This window comes from Xiphophorus hellerii, chromosome 20, assembly GCF_003331165.1.
Source record: "Xiphophorus hellerii strain 12219 chromosome 20, Xiphophorus_hellerii-4.1, whole genome shotgun sequence".
Lineage (NCBI taxonomy): Eukaryota > Metazoa > Chordata > Actinopteri > Cyprinodontiformes > Poeciliidae > Xiphophorus > Xiphophorus hellerii.
In genome coordinates this window covers 26,640,240-26,667,776 of record NC_045691.1, presented here as the reverse complement: position 1 = coordinate 26,667,776, position 27,537 = coordinate 26,640,240, and the positions used below count along the sequence as shown (strand labels likewise).

General features: G+C 41.8%; 3 protein-coding genes and 1 long non-coding RNA gene across 4 annotated transcripts; 2 read left to right on the top strand and 2 right to left on the bottom strand.

Annotated features, from left to right (window-relative positions):
- Nucleotides 1-813: 813 nt before the first annotated feature.
- Nucleotides 814-7,157, bottom strand: LOC116710032 (uncharacterized). Its single transcript, XR_004337025.1, has 4 exons — nucleotides 6,993-7,157; nucleotides 1,705-5,895; nucleotides 1,411-1,605; nucleotides 814-1,017 (listed from the first exon to the last, which is right to left on the bottom strand). It is a non-coding gene; the product is annotated as an uncharacterized LOC116710032 (long non-coding RNA).
- Nucleotides 7,158-10,138: 2,981 nt separating this feature from the next.
- On the top strand, nucleotides 10,139-15,733 carry LOC116710014 (protein transport protein Sec61 subunit alpha-like 1). The gene is made up of 12 exons (XM_032548792.1): nucleotides 10,139-10,267; nucleotides 11,016-11,083; nucleotides 11,185-11,250; nucleotides 11,339-11,417; nucleotides 11,746-11,877; nucleotides 11,989-12,098; nucleotides 12,222-12,375; nucleotides 12,559-12,719; nucleotides 12,801-12,998; nucleotides 13,889-14,080; nucleotides 14,162-14,238; nucleotides 14,656-15,733. Exons 1-12 carry the CDS (start codon nucleotides 10,261-10,263, stop codon nucleotides 14,840-14,842), a joined length of 1,431 nt encoding a protein of 476 aa, XP_032404683.1. The 5' UTR covers nucleotides 10,139-10,260; the 3' UTR covers nucleotides 14,843-15,733.
- Nucleotides 15,734-16,728: 995 nt separating this feature from the next.
- On the top strand, nucleotides 16,729-19,047 carry chchd4a (coiled-coil-helix-coiled-coil-helix domain containing 4a). Its single transcript, XM_032548813.1, has 3 exons — nucleotides 16,729-16,909; nucleotides 17,338-17,436; nucleotides 17,905-19,047. Exons 1-3 carry the CDS (start codon nucleotides 16,888-16,890, stop codon nucleotides 18,234-18,236), a joined length of 453 nt encoding a protein of 150 aa, XP_032404704.1. The 5' UTR covers nucleotides 16,729-16,887; the 3' UTR covers nucleotides 18,237-19,047.
- A 153-nt stretch (nucleotides 19,048-19,200) lies between these two features.
- Nucleotides 19,201-25,900, bottom strand: LOC116710005 (netrin-4). The gene is made up of 10 exons (XM_032548773.1): nucleotides 25,075-25,900; nucleotides 23,230-23,705; nucleotides 22,847-23,146; nucleotides 22,155-22,281; nucleotides 21,812-22,000; nucleotides 20,674-20,890; nucleotides 20,113-20,234; nucleotides 19,970-20,038; nucleotides 19,723-19,893; nucleotides 19,201-19,607 (listed from the first exon to the last, which is right to left on the bottom strand). The coding sequence occupies exons 1-10, from the start codon at nucleotides 25,193-25,195 to the stop codon at nucleotides 19,432-19,434; spliced, it is 1,968 nt and encodes a 655-aa protein (XP_032404664.1). The 5' UTR covers nucleotides 25,196-25,900; the 3' UTR covers nucleotides 19,201-19,431.
- Between the last annotated feature and the right edge of the window lie 1,637 nt (nucleotides 25,901-27,537).

The window sequence follows — 27,537 nt, the reverse complement described above, 5'->3', positions numbered from 1 at the left end:
CTATTCTTTAAACAGGTTGGTGTGATTATGCGACATAATGACATGATGTTATTATGTTACGCCCTCAGCAAAGAAATACCTCGAGTGATGCTCTGATTCTTTCATGCTCCTACAGACTAGCAGCAGCAGCAATTAGCAAACATTGGTGGAACTGTGCATCTGCTGAGCTTATTATAGGAACTGCTTCTCAGTCCAATCCTCCTAAGAATGGCGCTAGCACTTCATTTGAAGGGGTGAGCATAAGACTGACACGTCATATTTATTTTATAAATCTGACATAACATCTCTCATGAACATGAAAGAGTCTTTATGAATGTTGACAACTGTGGTCAGGAAGTGTCATTTGGTAAATAATGGCACTTTTAGTGCAAAGGTTTTACCAGTATTCTATTTTATTTTGTCTGTACTGTATATATACAGTACAGACCAAAAGTTTGGACACACCTTTTAATTCAATGAGTTTCCTTTATTTTCATGACTATTGACATTGTAGATTCACACTGAAGGCATCAAAACTATGAATAACACATGTGGAAATATGCACTAAACAAAAAAGTGTAAAACAACTGAAAATACCCCTTATATTCTAGTTTCTTCAAAGTAGCAACCTTTTGCTGTGATTACTGCTTTGCACAAACTCTGCATTTTCTTGATGAGCTTCAAGAGGTAGTCACCTGAAATGGTTTTCACTTCATAGGTCAACCTGCCCTGTCAGGTTAATAAGTGGGATTTCTTGCCTTATAAATAGTCATGAAAATAAAGAAAACCCATTGAATTAGAAGGTGTGTCCAAACTTTTGGTCTGTACTGTATGTCTAAAGCATTTATCCCCTCAGCCATTAAGAGTTTTTACTGCAGACAGAAACTGTGGACTGTTCCAGCAGGAGGCTGGTGACGACTTTCCCCCCCTCCATCCCCAGGCCGCCTCAGCCAGTCTCAGCCATCGCCAGCTGGTCTGAGGCAGACGGCGCCACGAAGGCCACTCATCTGCTCTGGGAGTCACAGGCGCATCAGTTGTCTGTGTGAAAAAAAATATATAAATAAAAAACAGCTCATGAGCAGATGAGGGCTTGTGTCAACAGAGTGCAGAGGCCAGTAGAGCGCTGTGAAACGTGCCACTCTGGTGGATCCACTCTGGAAACAAAACCTGCTCAAAACTATCCACTTAAAACTTTTACTAAATTCATAGGATTAATAAACCCAAAACCAGTTTATTATCAAGGTAGACTAGATCTTACTAGTCATTAACCTGAACTTTATTTGAAAATCATAGTTAGAAATTGCACTACCCTTATTTTTATCTGAACGTCTTGTGGCTGTTGGCCTTATATAATATAACTTATATAAATATTATATACACCTAAGATTTTAGCATATAAACTATGGAGATACAAGAGCTGGTTTACTTTACCTGACTTGGGATGTGTCACCCCAAACACATCAGAGTCTTCCACTGAAAGGTTTTGGGCAAACTCCCGGCTCTCTGCATTGTGGGCCACCGGGGGCAGGAAAAGGCCTCCGTACTCAGCATACATGGACGATGACATGAGGACTGATCCCAGGGAGCCGATGGCTTACAGGCTGCTGCTGTCTTGTCTCAGTGATGCTGGAGAATCAACATGATCAGACACACAATCCTTAATCTCTGTTTAAATAACAGATCACTGAATCAGACTTTCTGATCAATTCATAATCAAGTCCTCACCATTCATAAAATCTACTAGAACCAGTAGATCAGCAGATCCTCTACTCTATTCCTGATCCTCCTTCCATCAGCACAAAGCTCTGCTTTGTGAAAGGACTCAATAAAAAAAAATCACACAAAACAAAAGGGTCAGTGAGGAGAAAGTGCAGCAGAAAATAGGAAATAGGTTTGAATATTGACCTCAACCTCCAGCATGTTGAACATTTTTGTTGTGTAAAAGTACACGTCCTTGGGGTTATAGTTATAAAATTAAAACTTTTATAGATGTACATATTTTAAAGTAGGGATCTACATAAACAGGTCGACATAAGTGGCCTTTCCTCCATTTCAAGGGGCTCCTACAAAAAATGAAACTGTTTATTTGGTTTAGAAATCCATATCCAGTATTAAAATGGAAATTATATTTTGCCTGGAGATAAGCCAGAAAAAATAATCATCTTTAATTTTATACATCTATACAATGTGTTCCAATAAGTCAGAAAACAGCATTATTAAGTTTTTTTATTACGTTTTTGCTGCGTCGGTGCATTTTGGCATGTCAAGCCTCTGAAGTGAATGTGTGTGTGTGTGACTGAGTGAATAAGGAAGATATTACAAAGTATTCCTAGTCTTACATCTCTCCATTTTCTCTAATTATCCAGTCAGATAACTCTAATACAGCAACGTGCTTCACCGGTGAGACAAGTTTGGTTTGCTGAGACGTTAATCCCTTCGGCTGAAGTGGGTCAAACCCTTTATGAGTGACCCGACAGACGCTGTGACCTCTAAGAGTCCGGGTCAGGGCAGCAATGGGAGAGCACATGCTGTCCTTGATCAGATATCGCTTTTGATACATTTTATTTTCGACAAACATGAAAGATTTAAAAAAAATACATATATATATATATATATATATATATAAAAAAACAGGAGACCTAATTTAAGTGACAAGGTTTCAAATCTGTATTCAATTGTAAAGAAAAAAAAGGAAAAGAGAAAGAAAGTGTGCAGGTTTGGTATAAAAATGGCTTCACTGCACCCTTTGAAGTCTCTCGTGTTTCGTCACATTACAGCTAAAGCGCGAAGTAGTTCATGACTGTGGAGTGGAAGGAAAAGTGTTTCACATTTTGTTGCAAATTAAAACAGGAACACTGCCCTCGTAACGCCGGTCGCTCAATAAAGTTTTCTGAGAAAAGCTCCGAGGCCTGCTCAGAACAGGGTGTGTTTATACCGCCATTAAATCTAATTGATCTAATCCAGTTTGACTCCTCAGGACATCTGACGCCACTGGATTTTATTCAGGGGTGTAAGAATGAGAAAAGGTTCGAAATCTAAATGCACGGCACATTCTTCACACCTACATTTGTAGGGGGAAAAAAATTCAAAATCGTGCACAGACTTTTGTGTGAAATCTTAAGAAAACACACCAAGGTCTGTGTTGTGGTTGCAACGAGACAAGCGAGTTCTTTGCAAAGAACTGCATCCAGTTGATGTTTACAGGCTGCGCTTTGAAAGAACAACAGATGAGAGGAGGGAGAGGTAGCAGATAAGCTCTTCCCTCGCCACGCTGCAGGGAAGGAGTGGTGGAGGGAGGGAGAGAGTAAGTAGTGTTACATAACAGCCTCGGGGTCAGTGGGCTGCTCTCAGCCAGCTCAATGATCCCATTCTGTCACCGCTCCGTGTGCTGCATCCGTCCAGGCCTGCGCTCCGTACATTTAATAAGCTTCATCACCTTTAAAAGAAAAAATAAATAAATAAATACAAACACATTTCTTGCATTATTCCGTATCACATGTGAGCCTGTGCATCACTACAGTGGAGTTTGCCACCACAAGTGGAGCTCTTGCATAACCGCGGGGTAAAGTCACTATGGCAACAGCAGCCGAATTTAAAAGGGTGTCAATTTTTTTTTTTCTTTTCGGTCCCTGTAGTCGCATCCTCATTCTTGAAAACGTCGCACCGTCTGCCCTCGTACCTTCATTCGTTAAATTCACTCCTCTGCAGCGGAATCGAGTCAAACAGCTGCGTGCCGTGAGCTGCCACGTGAAAGTGTTTTTGGATTTGCTGCTAGCGCAAAACGAAATCCTGCTGAAAAGCTGCGCGGGTCCATATCTGAAGCTTGCTCCTGATTGTCAAAGTAGCATGGGAAGAATAGAAAACTTCTGTAAAGTTCTGCAGTCTTTGGAAAACACACTGCAGTTCAGGAACTCATCCTGGCTGACGTCTGTTCGCTGCGGGACCTGTCCTTGACCTTTACACTTATGGAAAGTAAGTGTAAAGTATGTAAAGGTCAAGGACCTTTCCATAAGTGTGAGCCAGCACGCAATGTTGGGGAAAACACTGAGGTTTCTAAATTTATTCCTCTGTGTTTGCTTTCTAGGAAACTACCCTGGTCAGGTGTTTGTGCCTCTTCCGTATATAAACTCTGTAGATAATTTGCTCAGTCAGTGTCCATTTGCGTTAAATCTTGTTGAACGCTCAAACCGTCCGTACGGGCTCATGATGTTCCGCCTGTTTTTTCACGCATGGAAAGTGGTGAGTTTTCCGTGTGATCGCCCTGTTGCCTTAACGTATTTACCGCATCGCTCCAGAGACCTGGGAGAAGGAAGAGACCTGAATGCAGCAAGCAAACATCAACTCTACATAATATTGTTGAATCTCATTCTGGCTGCACTGTCCTGTCTGCCCTGATGACGATTCACTCATCTCTGCATGCTGGATGCATGAGAATGAAGGTGAAATTGTTGGCTTGACGTTTTTTTCTTTTATTAATTTGACTAATGAAATCATTTAGGGTCACACATAAAGCATTGCAATTTTATTGTAGGGCGATCGGTTGAATCTTGATTATAAAAACAATAACTCCATCCTGACGTGACAAAACACGCCGACTTCCTCACCCTTGATCCCGATACGCCTGCACTATTCGGAAAGGGGGCACATCAAAAGCAACACACAAACTTTGAAGACATGCTCGTTCTTGATTTTCCACTATTGTCATGAACAATATTTAAAGCTAAGAAGATAAACATGTGATTAAGATGCGTTATGATTGTGGGGATTAATCTTCTGACCTGCGTGCAAAACGGTCCATGATCTGATTAGAGTTCAGCTACTGGTGAGAGATGTGTCGTCTCATATTTGATACATTTTAAGGACCATTTTCCCAACACATAAAACATCAATTATTCATATTCCACAAAATTAAAACCAATCAAAAAATGAGCAATGCAAAGACTTTGGAAATGAATCGTACTGGAGCAACATACAGTGTTTGCAGCATGATGCTAATCACATAAATAGTTACCCGTTGCATTCTTTAGCCATTCAGTTCTCCTCTCCTTCCTCCTGTTTACACCAGTAGCTTTTATGTACAGTAGGATTTATCCATCCCATTCAATCAAACTGACCGTCCAAAAGAGCGTGACGTGTCAACGCAGCAGGGCTCAGAGCCCGACACTGATTATACAGCCACAGAAAAATCCAGAAACAAACATTAGAAGCAGAGGAAGAGGGGAGGAAAGGCAAACCGAAGCCAAGATGTAATTAGGGTGTTACGTAACTTGGGGCAGAGAGCGCTGTCCGCCAGGCGTCCGGGGCACAGAGCCGGGCCGCAGGCTCCCACTGTGCATTGGTCCACCCTGTCAGAACTATTTACACCGACCTCTTAATTACTGTAATGAACCATCACAGGCATAAATTAACTCCAGACGAACTCTTTACATAGACTCACAAGTGAAGGTGAAATTAAAAAGAAAAGAAAGAAAAACAACATCGTCTGCTCTCTCGGATTATGTTTCGGTGTGGCTTTTTTTGTCTTGTTGCAGTGCCATGTTGCAAATGGATTAATTGAGGTTTACATGAGGTTTTGGATTTAAATTTGAAAAAGTCTACACAAAATGAACACAAAAAGGCTTTTGGATCTCTCTAGTCATAACCGGCTGCCTAAACATCCACAGCCTGATGGTGTTTCAAGATCAGGCAGGAAGTGTTACTTCATTTCCTTTTCTATTCCAGTTGACCTTTGGACTCCTTTTACTCGTGGGTTAGGAGTCTTTAGAATCTCCTTTGAATCCGATGAATCTCCTTTAAAACTACTCTCAGCTCCTGTCAGGCTAGTTTTCTTGATGTCCATCCATGATCTGCTGAGAACGCTGCTCAGATGACCCTCAGGCCCTCAGGGTGAACTGTGCTGTTTACATTCACTCATTTCTATAAATAAATAAGACAAAATATGACTCATCTACGTGTTAGCATCATCATCATCATCATCATCATCACAGCACATCTTCCTCGCATATTAGCCTCACCCCCTCAGGCACGCTGCACTTCTGTGTCACTCTGCACTACATCAGTAGGTGGAGGCATACGTGTCTGGTGATGTGTGTAATTTATTGTAAAAATGAGGCCAGATCCAATGTAATGGATTTTATGACAGCGGCAGTATGTGTGTGTGCTAAGTGTGTACGTCAAGCAACAATTTGTAAAGCCGAGTGCTATTAGGTAGATGTTTAAAAATAGGATCTGATTTTTTTTTTTTTTTGGTAAAAGTCTGCCTTGGTGAGTTTAATCATTTCCTTCCACTGAGTCATTTGACAGAAAAGCCACTTAAAAGTACAATTTTATCCTAGACCAGACTTTTGAAATTTGCTCAAAACATAATCAATCAGTATAGCTGCCTGAATGGCAGAGAATGGTTGGTCCAGATTTTGTTTCACATCTGCCGTTTTATTAAACCTGGTTTAATAAAGTTGGATGTTGGATAAGAGCGTTCGCTCAGCCTGAGCCACGGATCCATCAGACATGTTCTCCATGCGCCACATCAGATCAATGCCACATCTGAGCTACTGAACAACAGCTCAGTTTGCTTTCTGCTCACTTTCTTTTACTAAATAATGAAAAAAGCACAGGTCACTTGAAGGACAGTGCTGACCAATGACCCACAGCGCTTGTTGCTCCGTCTCTTCAGATGACCCCTACAGCTCGTTAGCTTTGGAGCACCCTAGCCCGAGGCACAGTCTGTGCTCTTATCTTGTTAGCGTACTTGAAACTTGTAAATGTAAACAGTGCTCTGCATTTGTTCTTCATTGCTCGCAGTACAATGTGTTACATAAAGCACATATTATGGACACACGGAACATCTGCAAGGACACGCAGGTCCACCTGCAGGGAGGAGGCAGGTCATTAGAAAGCCACATCGCTCTCACTTCTTTATTCGTCTATCTTTCATTTTTGAACCCCCCCCCAAAAAATAGCGTCATTTGCACTTAGAAAATTCTTCAATAAAATGTTAAATCATTGCTGCTTACGTGTTTCTTTCCTAATTTACCTTTCAGTCCATTAAGAGACAAAGTGAATGTGATGTTTAAGTCAGAGTTCGACAGAATTCCTACACAGCCGACAGTCGAGACTTTATTGAATTCAAGCCACAATACGGCAGACTATTCACAGTACTGTGAAAAGCAGAGACTGGAGGGTTTCTTTGTGATGTTTGCTTATCCTCACCTCTGTGTTAGCTCACAGCGCTTTGGTCATTATGTAACCACGCAAACAAGTATCTCTTTATCTAAATCAAGATGAATGGCCTTCAGACCACTCTTCACTCTGTGTGTGTGTGTGTGTGTGTGTGTGTGCGTGGGGGTGTGTGTGTGTGGGGGTGTGTGTGTGTATGTGTATGTGTTTGTTCTGTTGCATTATTATAGTCTGGGCCATAGGGAAAGCGTTACCACCACCACCTGTATTAAGTTAATAACCTGCACAGCAATCATGAATTAAACATGTATTAGAGAGGATAAATCCCTCCTTATAAATCATGTCTCCACTCGCGCTAAGTTATTAATTCAGATTTAAATTATGCTCTTTACAAGGCAAAAAACAAATAAATAAATAAATTATAAAATTTCTGAAGGAATTTAAAAGGGGAATGCCAAAGTGTGCATATTGGTCAGACCCAAAAAACACCTTCTGATTTTGAAAATTAACAGCAATGCCAAATTTAGCTAAAATGTAGTCGATAGCATGACTCGCATGTTGACTAACATTGACTCACTCCATTCACTATGCTAAGCTTAGGCATTTTCATTAAAAAAATAGCTAAGTTTAGCCTGTTGACTAACATTTCTGTGAATCATCGTGCTAACATTAGCATGAGGGCTGTCACTAGCACGTTGAGCAGCTAGCATGTTGATGCTACCAGTAGAATGTGGGTTGTCACCAGCATGCTGACTAGCATTGGCTAATTTAATATGTAAAGATTAGCTTTGATATAAAAAATAGTTACATTTTTGTGTTAGCTTAAATGCTACAGTTAGTCTGTGAACGATCACTAGAATGTTGAGCTACCAGCATGTTGATAGCATTAGAATGTCTGATGTTACGAGAATGAACCATCATAAGGTAGGAACTGTAAGAAGTATCTGAAAAATGTGTCAAGCATATCAATCATGCTTGTGTATGCACTTCTCACAGCCTCTTCCATGCTTTCTGCTATGCTGCAGCTTCTCTCAATCACCAGAGCCTGCCACGACTGCTCAGGCTAGTTAGCGTGGCCACCTATGATGGCGGATAAAAGGTTTTCTTGGAACAATAAGTTGTTTCTCCACCATTAGCATATTGAGCAGCGCATTCACAGGGTTGATTGACAGCGCAAGAAACCCTCCTCATGGCTCTAATTGGTTGTTTTCAACCAGAAGCGGTGTACAGTAGCAGCTTGATTTGTTTCATAGATTATGTGTCTCTTATTATACTGTCACAACACAGTGACAGTTTTAACAAATGTAAAAACTTTATTTTTTTTATAAAAGTTACATACACCAGACGGTGTATGTAACTTTGATGGTGACAGATAAAAATAAATAAATACATAATAAAGAGTTTCTTTAAGAGGTGGAGAATAGTAGGTGCCAATATGCATTGCTACGGCCCCAATTAATCAATGTAAATTTATAAATAAAAATCATTTCATACACCATTTGGGCAACAACTACCTCTAGTGGCTCGAAGTAATATTACTACTGAAATTATTCTTTAATTTCTGTACTTCTGAAATTTCATCTGAAGCATTTATTCTCCAGTCTAAAAAATTTTAAACGTAATTGTTTCCTTTTTTCATTTGAGCACATTCTTAATTATTTAACTCCATGAGAATAACAGTGACTACATCTGTGGTTGATCTTAAATAGAAAGAAAAACGTTAGACCTGCCTATGTTACAGCATCAGTAAAATTGAATTAAAGGAGACATTAATATTTGTATTTAGGGTCAGTCTGGAATCCAGGAAAAACTGACTTCACACAAGGCATGTTAACAAACGCACAAACTTTCATAGTTTGAAAGTTATGTCAACAAAGCCATAACTTAAAAGATAATTTCCTAATTTCTTGTGACCGCATCGTCAAACTTTGTCGTTGGTGTAAAATCAAAGAAGCAAAATAGAAAATAGAGAAAAATACACATTTGGACAAGAATGTTGGGGATGACTCCTGCTCCATCTGCTGGATGATTTGGAAATAGCTACTCTTCCAAGATTAAGGGGGCAGAATAGGAGAAACGATTTATTTCTGTAATATAATGTTTCTGCTGTCTGCCGTGTTTGTTTCTGAATAAATAATGACATAACGTAACCTGTTAGTATATTCAAGTTATTGTTTAAAAAGCCTAGTGCAGATATATCTGTTTTTATTTATCTTTTTTTTGTTTTACAAGTTGCACATTTCTTTTAATCTGATTGTGCTATTTGTCAATACATGTACAGCATTACTGTCTTATGTTGTAATTTACTGTGCAGGCGCTTATACTTATTTTTACATGTTTTCCTTTGTGTGAATTTGAATGCTTCCACTTATCTTTAACTTGCTGCTTCTACACATGTGGTGTTGGAATGGATATATTGTGGAGAAAAAAATAGTCTCAAAATATTTTCTGTCCATAATATTTCTATTCTATTGTATTCTGGTGTGTCCCTGTTGTAATTGAAAGCAGTGAATATCTGTAAAACTTTTGAACGTGAACTCCATGATTTTTAATTTTTTTAAAAAAATGAACAAAAGCGAGGGATTGCGGGCCTTAAATGTCTTATAAATCCTAATTTTAGGTTTTAAAAATTCTCCTGAGTGCAGTTACCTTGCCCCTACTTGAACAAAGACAGAAAAAACCCCCAAAAGAAACGGTTTGCAGCTTTAATCAGAGAGGCGGGGTAGGTTGGTTGAAGTCTCCAAATCACAGCCACTGGTTACTCTAGGAATGGGGCGCCCTCTAGCGGACAGGAGGTCTTTGTGGCTAACAGAAGCTTGTTTGAAACATAAGCGTTTTAAAAAAAATCACTAATTTTTCACATGGAAATAGTTATTCTGGAAGGCTTGCTTAACTGTGCCTGCGGACTGCTGTGCACGCCGCCTGTGGCGGATAATTTCATGCGATGTTTGTTTGTCCGAGAAGTGACGTGTGCCTGCGGCTCGTCTGGTGACGTGTCTCTCCGACTCTCTCTTTCCTCTCGCAGCGGCTGATGGAGCCACACTGACTCCTCTGTGCACTCAAAACTGTTAACAGCTACACAGCAGGAGTCGGCCCAACGACACCATGGGGAGTAAGTGCTTTCCCCTTTTGTTCTTCTGCGTATCTTCATGAAGATATCTGAATTAGCGGCTTGCGTTTTTAAACTTGGAAGCGGAGGGAACAGCGAGCTCTCGCAGGGAAGCTAACTAGCTAACCTTCGTCAGGCTATGTGGAAAGTTCAACCTCCTTTTAAAGACCACAGGTTTAAAGCCGTGGCTTACTGAACATTGGCGGAGTTAGTTTACAGATTACACAAGATTTACAAAGTCAGCTGAACGTCGGCTGTGGCTTTTGAACGCTTCTGTCGGCTGGTTTGCGGCGAAACACAGCAGTTAGCATTTAGCTAATATTAATTCAATTGAATCTGCACCTAATTTGTCTTCCGTTTGTTATTAAACGCTGCTGTCTGACACCTGTCCTTTGTAATTAACTGTATCTTCTGGGTTGTAGTCATTAAGTCTCTAGCTACTGTTATATTCAGCATCAGTGATGGACAGAGCTGACAGAGACTGAAACACCTGAAAGGGACTGCGCAGTGAACACCAGTAGCTCCGAGGCTTTCTCAGGTTCACATATTTAGCCTTGATCATGTTAACCAGTTGACCTCTGGTGTTGTTTTGCTTCGCTGGCAGCTGGTTAGTGATGACGTTGCATCGGCGCTCACCTGGTCAGAGAGGTGTAGGTCAAGTTAAAATGTGGCTGACGTTGCAAAAGAAGGTTGTCGGGTCTCACAGTTATCCTCTCTCTTTGCCCCCACCTCCCCTTTTTTCTTCATGCAGTTAAATTTTTGGAAGTTATCAAGCCTTTCTGCGCAGTCCTGCCAGAGATTCAGAAACCAGAAAGAAAGGTAAGCTCTTGCCCCCCTCTTTTTTTTAATATACATTTGTAGGTTTTGTCAGAATCTCAACAATTTACTTATTTATGTTTTTTTGTTTTTTTTTATTGCAGATTCAGTTCAGGGAAAAGGTACTATGGACCGCCATCACGTTATTCATCTTTCTGGTGTGCTGCCAGGTTTGTATCCAGGTCCGATGCTTTGTTCTGACAGCGTTTCTTTTTCTGCACAGTGGCTAACATCGATGTTTTTATGCATTTCTTTCAGATCCCTCTGTTTGGCATCATGTCGTCAGATTCAGCAGATCCTTTCTACTGGATGAGAGTAATCCTGGCCTCCAACAGAGGTGTGTATGTCGCACGTCCGCCACTCTCAGTAAAAACTAGAAGACCCGCGAGAAGCCCTCATTACTAAAACCCCACAGAGACATTCTGGTGACCGATTACACGACCTTCTGCTTGGTTCACGCTGAATGGTGAAGTGCTGGGCAGAAAGTAAAAATCTGCCAAGTAACTGCTAACATACCCTTGCTAGCTAGCTATTTTCTTTGCGCCTGTCGTGGGTAAGTGCAAATTTGTCTCCAGTTAGATGGACGAAGTTTGTACATTTCAGTAGTCAGACGTGTGCAGTCTCTTTAGCGCTGTAGCTGAGCTCTTCTCCTCTTTGGCCTGCAGGTACACTCATGGAGCTCGGCATCTCACCGATCGTCACCTCAGGCCTCATCATGCAGCTGCTGGCTGGCGCCAAGATCATTGAAGTTGGCGACACCCCCAAAGACAGAGCTCTCTTCAATGGAGCTCAGAAATGTACGTCTGCGTTTGAGGATGTCTCCATTTGATACTTTTTGTAATAAAAAAATTTAAAAAATTTTAGTCTGTCCTCTATTAACGTTGTTTTTCTTCTTTTTTTGTGTGCAGTGTTTGGAATGATCATCACCATTGGACAGGCCATTGTTTATGTCATGACGGGCATGTACGGAGATCCTTCAGAGATGGGTGCTGGCATCTGCCTGCTGATCATCATTCAGGTTATTACTAATGAGAATAGAAAGTTGTTAAAGTTTTAGATGGAAAAGTGGAAATGGATCCTTTTTAATCTTCATGTTTTTGCTCAGAAGTTGTGATTTTTATATATTTTTTCCCCTCTCCAGCTCTTTGTTGCCGGTCTGATAGTGTTGCTCCTGGATGAGCTTCTCCAGAAGGGCTACGGTCTGGGATCTGGTATTTCTCTCTTCATTGCAACCAATATCTGTGAAACCATCGTCTGGAAGGCCTTCAGCCCCACAACTGTCAACACTGGCAGAGGTATTAGCATTGAAAACATCCTCTTTTTTTGTATTTTTAAGCTTGGAGGCAGCAGATCTCTAAGCTTAGAGATCATTCGATTCAGTCACTTTGCATCTGTCACGGACAGATCGTGCTTATGGTCACCTGCCATGTATGTGTATCTCAGTTTGTTACTGTCACTAAACAATGCGTTTTATCCAGGTACTGAGTTTGAGGGAGCCATTATCGCTCTCTTCCACCTGCTGGCCACACGCACAGACAAAGTGCGCGCCCTCAGAGAAGCTTTCTACAGACAAAACCTGCCTAACCTCATGAACCTCATCGCCACCGTCTTCGTGTTCGCCGTGGTTATATATTTCCAGGTGAGGCTTTTATTGCCGCATTACCTTCTGTTGTACAAAACGAGCTTGGATCACACGGTCCCGTTTCTGTGACGTCGTCAGGGCTTCAGAGTGGACCTGCCCATCAAGTCGGCTCGTTACCGTGGGCAATACAACACCTACCCCATCAAGCTTTTCTACACCTCCAACATCCCCATCATCCTGCAGTCTGCCTTAGTGTCCAATCTGTACGTGATCTCCCAGATGCTGTCGACGCGTTTCAGCGGCAACTTCCTGGTCAATCTCTTAGGAACCTGGTCTGTAAGTATTACAATGGTGCTGTACTCCTGAAACGTTTCCACTTTTTGCCACGTTACAACAACAAACTTTTTATGTTTTTAATCATTTTAATGTAGGCCTACACAAAGTATCACATCAGTGTGAATGGGAAGGAAAAGGTTATTAGGGGTCGCTGGCCTGATCTTTTATTTAAAGTTTGCATTTTATACCTCCTTACGCCCTTTAATGAAATCTCTGTGCAACCAGTTGCATTAAATGGACGCCACATGTCTAATCTGTCTTATTCCAGCTGTTTTGTGCAAGATTCATTGGTTTGTCGAACGTGTTGACAAGGACCAATTCAATTTATAAAGTGCCAATTCACAATGAGTGTTGTCTCGATGCACTTCACCAAGGAGAAAAAAATCTCAATCATATATTTCAATTGATCCTAGTTATCAAATGGTACAGTAAGCTCAGTTAATTACTCAAAGTAGTTTAAAAAGTTTTTATCTAAGGAAAGCAGCCAGATTGCATTGATTGACCTGTAGAAAATTGCTTGCTTTCCGTCATTGACTTTACAGCGATCCCTCATACTGAGCTTGCATGTTGCGACAGTGGAAAGGAAAAACTCCCCTTTAACACAGGGTGTCCGCACGTCCTTAAAAAGTCTCGAGCTCATGTATCCAAAATTGACTTCAATTTATTTTTAAACATGAATCTCTGATCTTAAATTTTGCCATGGCAGGACTCTTTAATCTGTGTACTGTACCGTCTGTTTGGCAGAAGTTATGAGTCGCCCTCGGCCGTCTTCACTGAGTTCTGTGAAACACCCTGCTCCAGATTTCACCCGTCTAAACAAACGAACGATTGCGTCGAGTTTAAAACCGCTTCCTGCACGATTCCTGACCAAACCAAAAAAATGTTTCCAGGACACTTCAAGCGGAGGACCAGCCCGGGCCTACCCAGTGGGCGGCCTCTGCTACTACCTTTCTCCTCCCGAGTCGTTTGGTTCTGTCCTGGACGACCCGGTTCACGCCGTCATCTACATCGTCTTCATGCTGGGTTCCTGTGCCTTCTTCTCAAAGACCTGGATCGAGGTGTCGGGATCTTCAGCCAAAGACGTAAGCGCCGTGTCGCGCGGCTGGATTTGCGGCCGGGTTTGACGCTGGAAACGTTTACGGATGTCATGTTGTTCTCATCAGGTGGCAAAGCAGCTGAAGGAGCAGCAGATGGTGATGAGGGGACACAGAGAGACCTCCATGGTGCATGAACTAAACAGGTACAGAATGTATTAGATACCGGAGTACCACTTCACAAGAAGGTTCCCCTTACTGGTTTATATGTTAGTAATTTATCTCTAAACACTTTATTACTCATTAATAACTGTTTATTATGCATTAAATAAGAGTGAGAAGGAGACAAAGTCTAAAGGTTTCTTGCCAAAGAGTGAACTAAGTCTGTTCACCTATATATTTTATCTAGAGATGTTATTCTAAACATTTCAGACTTCCTTGTAAACATAATTTTTTAGCATATGGTCTCCTCATCCTTAATTACTGATTTACAAAGTGTTTATAGATGAGTGGATAACATATCTTAAAACTATTTATTAGCCAGCTGTAAGAGGAGCCTTATTGGAAACTGGGAGGTGATGTTGTTCTTTATTTTTGTGTCTAATTCTGCTGCTTCTCTGCAGGTATATCCCCACAGCCGCTGCGTTCGGAGGGCTCTGTATAGGAGGGCTGTCCGTCATGGCGGACTTCCTGGGAGCCATCGGCTCGGGGACAGGAATCCTCCTGGCCGTCACCATCATCTACCAGTACTTTGAGATCTTTGTGAAAGAGCAGAGTGAAGTTGGCAGTATGGGAGCGCTGCTCTTCTAATATCAAATTTGCCAGTCTCCTGACACATACAAAGAATCCACCTGTTTTTTTTGTTTTGTTTTGTTCTTGCAACTTCTTCTGTTGGTGTATTTCGCAGCAGGGATAAGTAATTTTTTTTTTTTTTAACTCCACCATTTTTGTTTTCGACCGTACTGCTCTTGCTTGAGAAAAGTGTTTTGGTTACATTGAGAGCCGAGCATAGTATTGGTTGTCATCCATCTCTTTAGTTTTTTTTTTTTTTTTTATTTCTGTAGAGGTTTCTACAGGCTGCCTGAATCGCCTGGTTGCTCCAGCAGCCCGTTGACGCTTTAAAGCACACGGTTTGTGAGTGGCTGTCTTCGACTTACCTCAGGCATTTTTGTTTATTACTGTAGGCGTTTAAGGAACACTAAGACGGCAACATCGTTTTGATCCCTGATCTCATCCAGAAAATATTATGTTTGGACATTTTGGGGGGAGTTGATAGAAAGCCATGCTGTACATCCTCTGTCAACCATGTCTGAGGTGTCCAGGAGCCCAGAGTAGGATGCGGAAAGCATAGAGAATATGCCGGCACTCCTCGTATTTGTCTCCGTTTGTCTCAGACAAACTATTTGTCATGTTCATTTTTTTTTTTTTTTCTTTCTTTTTTTGTTTTAAATCACAGACTGTTTATATCCACAGCCGTCTTGCGCTGGGCACAGCGTTTGTCCAATGTCCCTGGGCCCTCAGCGGAACATGTTCGCCTGCGTTGCCATGCTCTTTTATCCCCAGACTGAATCGCTGCTGAAAACTGCCGGGATGGTCGGGATGAGGGTGGGTTTGATAGGGCTGAGAAAGGGGTTCATTTTTGTTTTTACTTTATGTAAGACATAATTGTGTTATTAAAAAAAGACAATGTTTTCCAACACAGTTTGTGGTTTCATTTTTTTATGATGTTGATCTTTGAATGGAAAATGGAGTGTTAGTACCTGTTGAACTTCTCATATGGGCAGTATTATGTATTTTATTATGACGAAAAATAAAAAAAGATCGTATGCTTTATTTTCTAGGCACATAGTGATATTTTATATCATCTAGTAACTTACCTACAATTGTTATACAAATGGTATATATATAACAAACATGACATTTGACTTTGCATTTTAAAACTTTGAAATTGGGCTTCTGTCTCTTTAAGAAGCTCCTGTTGTTTATGACATGCCACCTTCAGGAAGTCATCAAAACTGCTTCTCATTATGCTGTTTAACCAAAGTTGTAGTTTGAAGGCCATTGAGGTTTATGAACAAACCGTATCATGAAGACAAAGTAATATGACCTCCAAATGGTAAACCAGGCATAGAAGATCAAAAATAGCATCAAAACCTTGAAACTTGTGTAAAACCTGCTTGTTTGTCATTCAGGAAAGTAACACAAGGCAGATAGGGCTGCCAGAAATTTTACTCAACTGAGGGTAGTGTAACTTTAAAATATTACTCAAAAGTAAAACTAGTCAAAGTATTTATTTTATTTATATAAAAAAAAAACAAATGTAACCTGTTACACTCTTCTGGCACAGATGCTACTGCCTCCGTGTTTCACCATGGGAATGATGTGTTCAGTGTTTTGCGCAATGTTAGATTTTCTCCCCAAGGATAATTTTGCATGAAGCCCAAAACGTTCAGTTTGAATCCAAATTACACACACACACTTGTTGGGCTATCACGTAAGATCTCAGTCAAAAACTGAGATCTTACGGTTGCAACGTGGCAAAAGGTTGAAAGTTCAGTTAAGAATAATAATAAAAATAATAATAATAAAACAATATTAAACTGAAAATTCTGAAATTTTATCCCGAAATGTTAAATGACAAAATCTACTTGTGTGACGTCATTTTTGTGCGCGAACACGGACAGGTCACCGTGCAGGCAGGCGGCGCGGGGGCGGAGTCAACCCCGCCGGTCACAGAACTCCGGGTGACACCTGCTATTCTGTCAAATGAAATCTCGGTTGTTTCTCGGTGCCTCTCGCCTCGGTCGTCTTTTATCGAGAGGGACGAAGGTCCACGGACAAGAGTACCAGCAGACATGTCGTACTGCAAGCAGGAAGGTGATTTAAATGTTCTTTAGTGTCATGTTTCGGTCCATTTCGGGGTAAGGTAAGGGGCAAACATGCTGCATGCTAAGCTAACGTCTAGAAACTGCGAGAACTTCCCACAGCCTCGAGCTGTAGATAGCCGGCATAGGAAGGAAACCTTCTCTAGTTGTAAAATTGGACTGGAAATTAACTGTAGAGCTTAAGTAAATTACACCTTGAGTACCGCCATAACAGACAAAGAGGATAAATTATCTGTAGTGCTGTTTAACAAGTCGCGGCAATCCTTTGAATCAGTGTGGACACCAGAGGGCGCTGTCTGTCCATTTTTCAGTGAAACAGCAGCGACAGTTGTACTTCAGCTTTTGTCCCTGTAATACGGAAAACCTGGCAAGCAAACCACATTCACCGTCATTGTGGCTGACTTTTCATTCTTACTTAAGGTAAGGACCGGATCATCTTCGTGACCAAAGAAGACCACGAGACTCCCAGCAATGCCGAGCTCATAGCAGATGACCCTGATGACCCTTATGAGGAGCAGGGTGAGTATTCTGCAGGAAAAAGTATTATCGTACTTGCATTCTTCTGGCATTTAAGCATGTCTCTCTGATTAAAGCAGATGGGTTCTGACGTCCAAACTGCATTTAGAGTTTTAATTTCTAAGAGGTAATCATGTTTGTAACCACCCATGTTAAAATTTTGCAATTTTTTTCTAATAATTTGAAAGAAACTTGCATAACAAATACACATTTCGAAAGCTTGTCAGCATGACTGTGAACAAGTAAATAATAATAATAATAAAAATTACTTATTTTACAAGTAAAACTTTCCTTGGATAAGTCAAGTATGTACTCTATGTAGGCTCAAATATTTGTCAACTGTTTTAATATTTTTTGGAAGCAAATGTTTTGTTTTTTTTTTAAATCAGTTAAAGGGTGTTGCTAAGGAATGATGCTTGTATTACTTTAAGTCAAGCCAAACTGACCCGTGTCAACGTCTTGTTTGTGAAGGCCTGATTCTGCCCAATGGAGAAATAAACTGGAACTGCCCCTGCCTGGGCGGCATGGCCAGCGGGCCCTGCGGCTCTCAGTTCAAGGAGGCCTTTTCATGCTTCCACTACAGCCAGGAGGAGGTGAAAGGCTCCGAGTGCCTCGAGCAGTTCCGCAGCATGCAGGAGTGCATGCAGAGGTACCCCGACCTCTATCCGCAGGAGGAAGACAAAGAAAACCCTCCCCCAGCTGAATCGGGTGGTTCTCCTGCTGCCGACGGCTCTGCCTTATTGTCTGAGAATGACTCTTCTTCAGTAGCTTCACCAGACAGCGTGTCGGCTGCGGACGGCTAGCTAGAGCCAGTCAAACCATTGCAGAGTGACTCTTCTTGAGCAAAATGTCTTTAAAGGTTTTTCGTGGAACAACAGCAGAGGACTGTATATATTTTCTATAAAAGTGATTTGTCTTCTAACCTCTAAATGATGAAAGGTTACTCTCATGTTGTTAGCAGGGACTTGAGCTGTTGGACTTGTATTACATGATATGCAACAGCAGCTTATATCGCTGCTTCTTGTGAATAACAGAAGAGCCTTTTTCAGTGTCAGTCTGTTAATGTAAGCTAAAGAAAATTAGTTAAAATCCAAACTGACATTAGTTTAAGCTATAATAGCTTGATTTTTTTTCCTCAAGATATTATTGATGTGTAATATCAATTCCCTTTTTATCACTTGAGACCAAAACAGAGGGAAAAATGAAAGAAACGTGTTCTGTTTCTCACTGTGCTCTTTGTCCAGTAGAAATCTCCACACAACAAATTAATGTTGTCATTGATGTTCTTGCTGTCAAAACAAACCAAAAAAGTCGTAAAGTGGTTGCTGAAGTCACCATCAAGTTTTCAGGATGTCTCTGTGTTTGTAGCAAAAAAAGATTCTGTCTTAAACTGGTCATCTAGTTATCTTTTTTTCTCTGATCTGCTGTTCTGTTGAAGACGAGGAACAATATCCTTACGTTTTATGGAATAAATATGTTTTTATTGGCCGACAAGAGAAAGCAGACAAATAAATGAAAGGTGTGGATTGAATGAGATCTGAAGACCTAACATTTACACCAGGAGCCCATAAACAAATTCATGAACAAAGAAAAATAAACTTTTCAAGTTTACATAAATTCTGTCTAGATGATTCTTTCCCTTTCCAAACTAGATGTGCGAAGCTGGTAAAGAAACGCCGAAAAGCAAAGTAACTGTAAGGAAGGACTGCAAAGTGTTCGACGCTGCGGTGCTGAATGCATGATGCTCTTATGACGTTCTGCGAAAGAAAGATGAACACCATTTTCCTTCAATTAAACAATAATACATTAGTTTGGTCAAATATATATACACATCCAATAAAATCCATTAAGGTTTGTGGTTGTAACATGACACAATATGAATCATTCATAGGAAAACTCTTCCAAGGCAATTTGTGAACTTTGAGTTTGAGTCTTGGGGGTTTTTTCAGTCACTTTCAGACTTTTAAAGTTTCTTTTGCTGAGTAGTCCGCTTTCACGTCAAGTTATGTCCTCTAAATTTTGCTCTGCCTGTTTGTATTGTAGACATCCTTTCCTCAGCGCCTCTGATAAAAGCAAAGCTAGTCGAGGCGTCCACGGAACCGCTATGCTCTGCATGGTGACCAACAAACGACCCGTTCCCGGCTCCTCTGGGCCAGCAAGCAAGTATTTCACACCTAAAGGGGGAAACGGTGTAAAAGTAAAATCTCTTAGGGCTGCGTTTTAAAAAACACAGATTACTTATTGGCTTTACTGAAGCTTGATCCATCACAGTTTTTGCGACGTGCTTACCTGGGTTGAGGACGGGGCAGGTGCAGCCCCGATGGGTCCAGGGCAGAGGGAACACGCTGGCGGTCCCCAAGTGCAGCGCCACCCGACCCGATCGAATCACCTTACGGACTTTGACCCGTACCTCTGCGTGGCTGCCCTTGTCGTGCGCCGACAGCACGCTCGCCTTCATCACTGTCATGAACGGCGAAGGAAGAAGGTCAAAAGGGTACTTTGAAGCCATTTCAATCATAAGCAGTTCTTTTCTCACCGTAGTCATGTTTGGTCTTGCACAGGTCAGAGACGCTTCTCAGACTTTTCTCCTTACACCTGCACTTCCCTGTGTAAGGACAGTACGTTATGCTCTGCTTTTATTGTTTCAAAACTATTCTCGACAGTGCAAATAAACATCACCTGTATGGTGTAGAGCAGACACTGCAAGCTCCTTCGACCATTCTTCCTCAGCTATGAACATGTCGTCCACATCTGGGATTTTTCCACCAATAGGCACGTTTAGTATGTGATTATTTGGGTAGCTGTAAAAGTGGAAATACATTTTTTGCCCACTGAACCAATCAGCATAAAAACTTGCCCTCAAAAGACTTATTGAGAGGGGGAACTTGAAAGATTTTAGAGGGAAGGGTAAACTTTTAGCTGGACAGCCAGTTACAGTCGAATGGTTTAAACTTTGAACCACAAGCTCTGCCCATGTCTTAGAGTCCCAGTCAAAGCCCAGACTTTAATCCAATTGAGAATTTCTCCCAAGACTTGCTTTGTTTCTTTTTACTGATGCGCTCTATTCAAACGTTGGTCGAGATTTACCCTTTAAGACTTGCAGACATAGACGCAGGAAAAGGTGGTTCTACTAAGTGTCAAGTCAAAGTGCTTTATGTTTTTATTCATTGTTGGATCAATCTACAGTCAGATTTCTTTCAAATTGCAATTTCATTTTTTTAAATGCCTTTAGAAGTCTACCTGTTCAAACAGAGTCCAGTAGTTGGATCGCAGCTGTTTGGACAGACACAGGGCTTGCAGCCATCCTCTCCGAAGCCCCAGTAGCCGGGCTGGCAGTGGCTGCAGCTCATGCCCCCTACGCCAGGCTTACACCGGCACTGGCCATTCCTAGGGTCGCACCAGGGTGCCACTTGTCCAGGTGGGGTAGGCAAGGACCCCCGGGGATCACACCAGCAGCCTAGAACATGGACAGAGACAGAAAGGATTAGCACACTTACTATTTACTGTTTTATACTAGTTCAATCGATTGATTTTCAATAAGTTAGCAGGGAGAATCTTTCAATCTCATACACATTCATTTTGACCCATTGCCAACAGAAACAGAGTGAACATGAAAGCTGTGATTGACTTTAATTTAAGATTGAGAGCATCCAACAATCCATCCAGCTGTGACACTAACAAGCCACGTATTCATCCAACTAGTCATCCAAACCATCCATCTATCCATTCAACTGTATACACTCATCCAGCAAACCTTACATCCAACTAACCTTTCATCCTATTACTCATCCATCCAACCAACCAGCCATCCATCCAACTGTGAATCTAACAAGCAATATATCCATCTGTAAATACATCCATCAATCCAACAAACCATCCATCTCTAAATACATCCATCCATTCAGCCATCTACTCATCCAACAAACCATCCATGATAAAATGGTAAATACTTTGTACTTGTACAGCGCTTTATTGAGTCCAAAGGATCCCAAAGCACTTCACACTACAGTCAGTCAGCTTGCCACACTCACACTGTGATGGTGGCAAGCTACTGGATAGTAGCCACAGCTGCCCTGGGGCAGACTGACAGAAGTGAAGCTGCCATGCACCGGCGCCACCAGGCCCTCTCAGCCCCACCGGCAGGCAAGGCGGGTGAAGTGTCTTAGCCAAGGACACAATGATGGAGGCAGATGGATCCATCCAACAAATCATCCATCTGTAAATTAATCTGTCGATCCAACAAACCAACCATCTATCCAGCCGATCGTCCATCCATCCATGAATGAGGGGACTGTCAGTAAATCAGTAAAACCATGATTACAAGGTCATAATGTTATAACCCTAAATTCTTATTAACTCGTGATCAATAGACTCTTACGTGTGCAGGCGTAGGGAGACTTAAGGGGCATGGGCCGGTGGCGATAGTAACCGTGACGGCAGCGCTGACACCTGCGGCCCTCAGTGTTATGCTGACAGTCGTTACAGACACCTCCGCTGACTCCATCCGTGGAGATCCACGCCCGGAGAGAGAAGTGACAGCTCTCTGCATGGCCATGGCACTCACACTCTTCAAAAACAGAGGGGTGGGGGGGTCATCATAGGTGGTAGAGAGGCAAGGAGGGAAATTGACTGGTCATAAACAAAAACTCGGAGAAGTGACAGAAACACAGGACTCTGAGACTAAAATGGTCTGATAACACAGTCCAATATTGATCACTTACTCTGACATGGGTTCGGCTCACCACTGCTGCCATTGGCAGGCCTCCAGGGCCGATTGTTATACAGCGGGGCACACCTCTCACAGTGATCCCCATCAGTGTGATGGACGCAGAGACACTTTCCAAATACCTAGATGAGATGCTGCTCAGTCTCTTTATCCAACATTAGTTAATTGTTACACACACTAGATCTTAAAGAAGTTTAAGGTTCAAGAGTTGAAAGTGTTAATGATGAGCCATTTATCAACAGGTACTTTTGGAAACACCCAACTGTACACTACAAAGCAAGCACAAGAAAAAGAACAAAAATGCACAAAATATCAAAAATAATCTGTCTTTGCATTTATCAGCTCCTCCGGTAATTTTGTGAAAAGCCTTAAAGGTAAATGTACCGTTATTGCAGAAGCTATTCTTCACATTGACTAAACTTGAAAATCTTTTTTAAAAATTATTTTTACTGTCTCCCATGAGTTTAAATGTAACAAAGGCCCACTCTTTAAAATGAGGAAGAAAGAGAACATGCCATATAAGAAAGCCATATATGAGTTTATCTTCATAAGTCAGTTAATTCATAAGAATCACCTTTTCCTGTTAGATTTAACATCCATCAAAAGGAACAGACATTACAACAACCATCAGACACTTTTTTATGTCTTAGCTTCTCGTCTGACACAAATGCAAGACTCACCACTTACCATGTCACTATCTTGTCTTTTGTCTTCACCGATTTTATGTGGTAAGCAATATTCGGCATGCCCATGGCACAGGCATGTCCCTCTGGCCAGCAATGTGGAAATGGCAAATGGTGCTGAGGGTGGGCTTTCTGACGTGGCTGTGGGGTTTGTCCATGTTGCAGAGGAGTTCACAGATGCAGGACAAGTCTGAGCTTTCAGTAGTCTGATGCGGAGATTTGTGATGGTAAGGCGGACAAGGGCCTCTGGACTGTAGGGGTCAAAGGTTTTTCCACTTCTTGGATCCAGAGTACGTACGATTACCTAGTAGAGAGGGGAGGAGAGAGGTAAATAGCACTGGTTGGGTGTTATGAAAATGCTTTACATCTTTGTGCAAACTTCTTTACCTCCCCACCTCTACAAGGGAGAGGACTAGAATACCGGGACGTGCACAGCGAGCCCGGCCCTCTGAGGTCATCGTCCAAGTTAAATTCCACCCTGCAGTTGTGAGAAAACACCCTGAGAGCCTCCCAGGTCTTTCCAAAATCAGCGGAGCGCTCAATGACCATGGCAGCAGGTCTGGGAGATCTGAAGACCAAAACTACATGAGACAGACAGAACTTTGTCTCCAGATCCAACCGGATCTCGTCCTGCTCCATGTCGCCTCCTCTCGATGCCCACCAGGTGTCCGGATGCAAAAACGGGTCGTCGGTCATCAGAGAAGGAGGATGAGTGTCTTCTTGGCATGAGCGGGGGTTCTCTGGAGGATGGGGGCACAAACTTTGGAAATGGTTGGCACAGCAGTTTGTCCAGGTTAGAAGCGCCCGGCCGCTCGCCAGATTCCCGATGGGTGGACTGCAGGCTTGGTTTACACATCTAGAAGCTGCAACAAACAGAGTGTGAACGAGTTGGTGAAAAGACAAACTGGGCAATACAATGCCTTGCAAAAGTATTTGAGCCAGTTGCGGTTTTCCACTTGCGTCATGTTATAACCACAAACCTCAGAGTACTTAATAGGGATTTTATGTGGCAGACCAACAAAAAGCAACGGGAAAACGACAGAAACCACATAAACTGGAAGAAAGTGATGCACGACTGTCCACATGCTTTTGCAAAAAGTATCTATGTGTTTTGAACATTTGTTTTCTGCCCCCTTTGCACTAATCCCTGTAAATAGAACCCAGCGCAACTGAAGAAAACAAAGTAAAGAGGTACAAGATGACAGCCATTGCTGAAGGTAAGTCATATTGACCTCTGACTTGCTATCGACACAGCGTACATGTGGAAGAAGGTGCTGATAGAATTCACACAAAATGCTTAGCGTGTCAGTAGACTAACATTCCCTCAGTGAAATTAGGTGCTGGCAGCATCCATCCAATTATTCATTTTATCCTACAGGGTAGAGGGGTTCTGGTACCCAGGAGTAGAGGTCATTGGGCAAGAGGCAGGGTAGACCCAAGACAGTGTAACAGAGACAAACCATACACACTCACACCTAAGGACAATTTGGAGAAACCAATTAACCTAACTTATGCTTTTGGTACCTGGAGAGAACCCAAGCATGCACAGGAAGGGAACATGCAAACCTCATGCAGAAAGACCGCGGCCAGGCAAGACTATTGTTTCAGCAGAGGAAGACTTTTCCTCAGCAATGACAAGGACACTCCACAGGTTAATGGCTAAACTTCTGGACTGAGCTGAATGTAGAGCCAAACCTGCAACATGATGCATATGACTGGCCCAGAGGTTCAACGTCCGGCAGGACACCAACCCAAAACATGCAGTCATAAGTGAATGTTTAAGATCACAGCATCATGAGTTGCAGCGGCTCAATCAAATTCCATGCGGGAAAACCATCTGAGAATCATTGGCAAGACAAGAAAAAGACGTGCAGTATTGGTTGTAGAGTTGCAGTATTGAATCAGGGTGAACATAACTGCCCTTATACTTCACATTTATATATAACTTCTACATAAAATCCCGTGAACGTTTCCTCTGCTGACATCATGGACAAAAAACCCAAAGTCAACCTCTTCGTGTTCTCCATGAATTATTAATCTGAATGACCATGACATCACTGCTGCTGCTCACTCAGTGACAGCATCAAGGGTTTCTCAGGTTCCATTGAATGGAAAGAGGTCCGATTTATCAGCAAGCTGTATGACTGCAGCGTGATGGCTTTTTGTTTCTCTCCTGGGAAAGAAGGAACTGATGAACAGCATCGGCGCAACAAACACACGGGCGCTCCTCACCTGCTCCGCTGCGCGTCCCGATTAAGAGAAGCCATCCGAGCGCCACCAGCATGCTCTGCCCTCCTCTGCCCAGCACGTAAACCACCGTCATCCTTGTTCTTTCTGAGGTTACAACGCGCATGCAATCCCGCAAAAACTGGTCGCTGCATCGCGCTTACCCCAGTTAAAGAACATTTCTCCGCGGGTTACGCAACGCGCGTCCAGGTCCAGGCAAATCCGGGAGAATTTAGCCAGCGTTCTGCTTCCACCGCCCGGTGGAAGAAAAGGTCAAAGTTAACGCACCATCAAGGGATCCTGGGCAGAGCTGGATGGTTCATCGCGGGGGAGTTCGAGAAGATGGAAGGAAAAGGAACGCTCCAACTCTGTTTTCTTTTATTTTTTTATTTTACTGGTCTTTCATTTTGCTCATAGAGAAACTAACCTCGTTCTGTCGTAGAAAATATATACATGAAAAAACATGCAAACGCTTCTATTATTCATTTTGTAGCAAGCCTAAAATATTAATCGTCCTGTCAATGTGCGCTCTCAGCGTGTTGGCTCAGCAGAGCAGCTTACGCTCTATTTATACAGTACATAGGCAGTGGCGGTCCTTGAGCGAATGACGCCCAGTGGCGCCCCAAATGGGGGGATAAGGGGGACCATGTCCGACCCTGAAAATGCACCAACAGACTGCCTCCTCTTCCCCCTCCATCACCATTCTGTTATAGAATAGAAGGGAATATGCTTTATTGATCCCCAAGGTGAAATCGCTTATTAGTTGACAAGCTACTCCATCCAAGGTGTTAAATATTAATAATACAAATGTAACCCTAAGAGATAAAGTTTATATATATATATATAATTATTATTATTATTCTATGAACTACTGACATTTCTCCAAAATTCCAAGGAAAAATTTAGTATTTATTAGCAGAAAATGAGAAATGGTCAAAATAATGAAAAAGATGCAGCGCTTTCAGACCTCAAATAATGCAAAGAAAACAAGTTCATATTCATTTAGAAACAACAATACTGATGTTTTTAACTCAGGAAGAGTTCAGAAATCAATATTTGGTGGAATAACCAGGAGGTTCTCAAAGGGGTTCAGTGAAGTGGTCTCTCAATTGTTTCCATATATAAATATAATATATATTCTCACTTTTTTTGGACCACAGTAAAACTTCCTTGTTTTCTCCTTGTCATACATACAGGACAAGATTCCTCCAGAGGTTCGCAGCCCAGCGGGGGACAGACTCGCGACTGACATTGACCGCAAATATGACCAGCATCACAGCGCATACCATCCAAACGCGGTCACTTCAGTACCCGGGGCCTCATAATGAGGCTTCGAAATGTGTTTATCGTCTTCTTCCCACTTGTTTTTCAGCTGCAGTAATTCCAAGTTGAAAGCTTCTTTGAAGCTGAGCACAGAGAAACCTGAGCAGTAATAATAATAATAAAATAATTGTTCGTCACAAGCAGCTTGATTCGTTGCGTTGCGGCACCAGAGGAATCTGGCAGCTTTCCGTTTCATGCAAATGAGCCAGACAAGAAAGGGATTTTTCTTTTCACCCCCCCATATGCTTCTCTCTTTGTCGTTCCTTATTGTAACAATGGGTCATAAACAGTCTTCAAAAAGTCACATCACAAAGTCTTGACACTCCTTCTTTGCTAATTAATTTCAGCCGCGGGAAACATATAGTCCTTTGTCTAGCTTGATGTTTCTATCTTTCTCTCACACAGACCGAGCTGGAAGAACTCTGTCAGATCAGATTCATGGTTTAAACTGGGAGAGAAAGGAGCTCAGAAAATTGGAACGGACATGTGGAATTGGGATGGTTTTTTTGATAAACATTCTCAGAGACATAGAAATTGCTTTCCGACCTGACCATCTGCCTTTCTCCTGAAAAAAAAAAAAAAAAAAAAAATTACTAAAGGCTGACAGAACAAATGAGGACAATTGATTTGTTCTTATCGATCCAATGTTTTAGAAGAAGCTGATTGATTGGCTTTTTGCCATCAATCAAAGTTTTTTTCTACTTGAGTTGACTTTCTTCTTGTAAACAGCATCGCTCCCTTGAAAAAGGGTCGATGCTTCTAATATATATTTTATTCACTTTACTATACAATCATAAACATGAATGCATTCATTTAAATTTTGTAGTAGACCAAAAAAAAAAGTTACAATTGGAAAGTAGAAGGAAAATGTGGAAGAGGAAATAATTCTGACTTAATGAATTTAAAATACAGTGTTTAAGAAGAAGCTGTCAGTTTAGTGGCATTTTGACTTTTAAGTCAGAATTCCTTTTTTTTTAGCAGCCCTAATCCCTTTCCATAGGAAAATGATTTGTGGTTTTTAAAATATTTTACAAATATTGAGTTGGTGCTTTCTACACATTTTGCTGCAAATGCTGCTGCATGTTTTTTGGAGCTAAATATTTTGCCCACTCATGAAAACAACTCCATCTTAGTCAGGCTTATCCA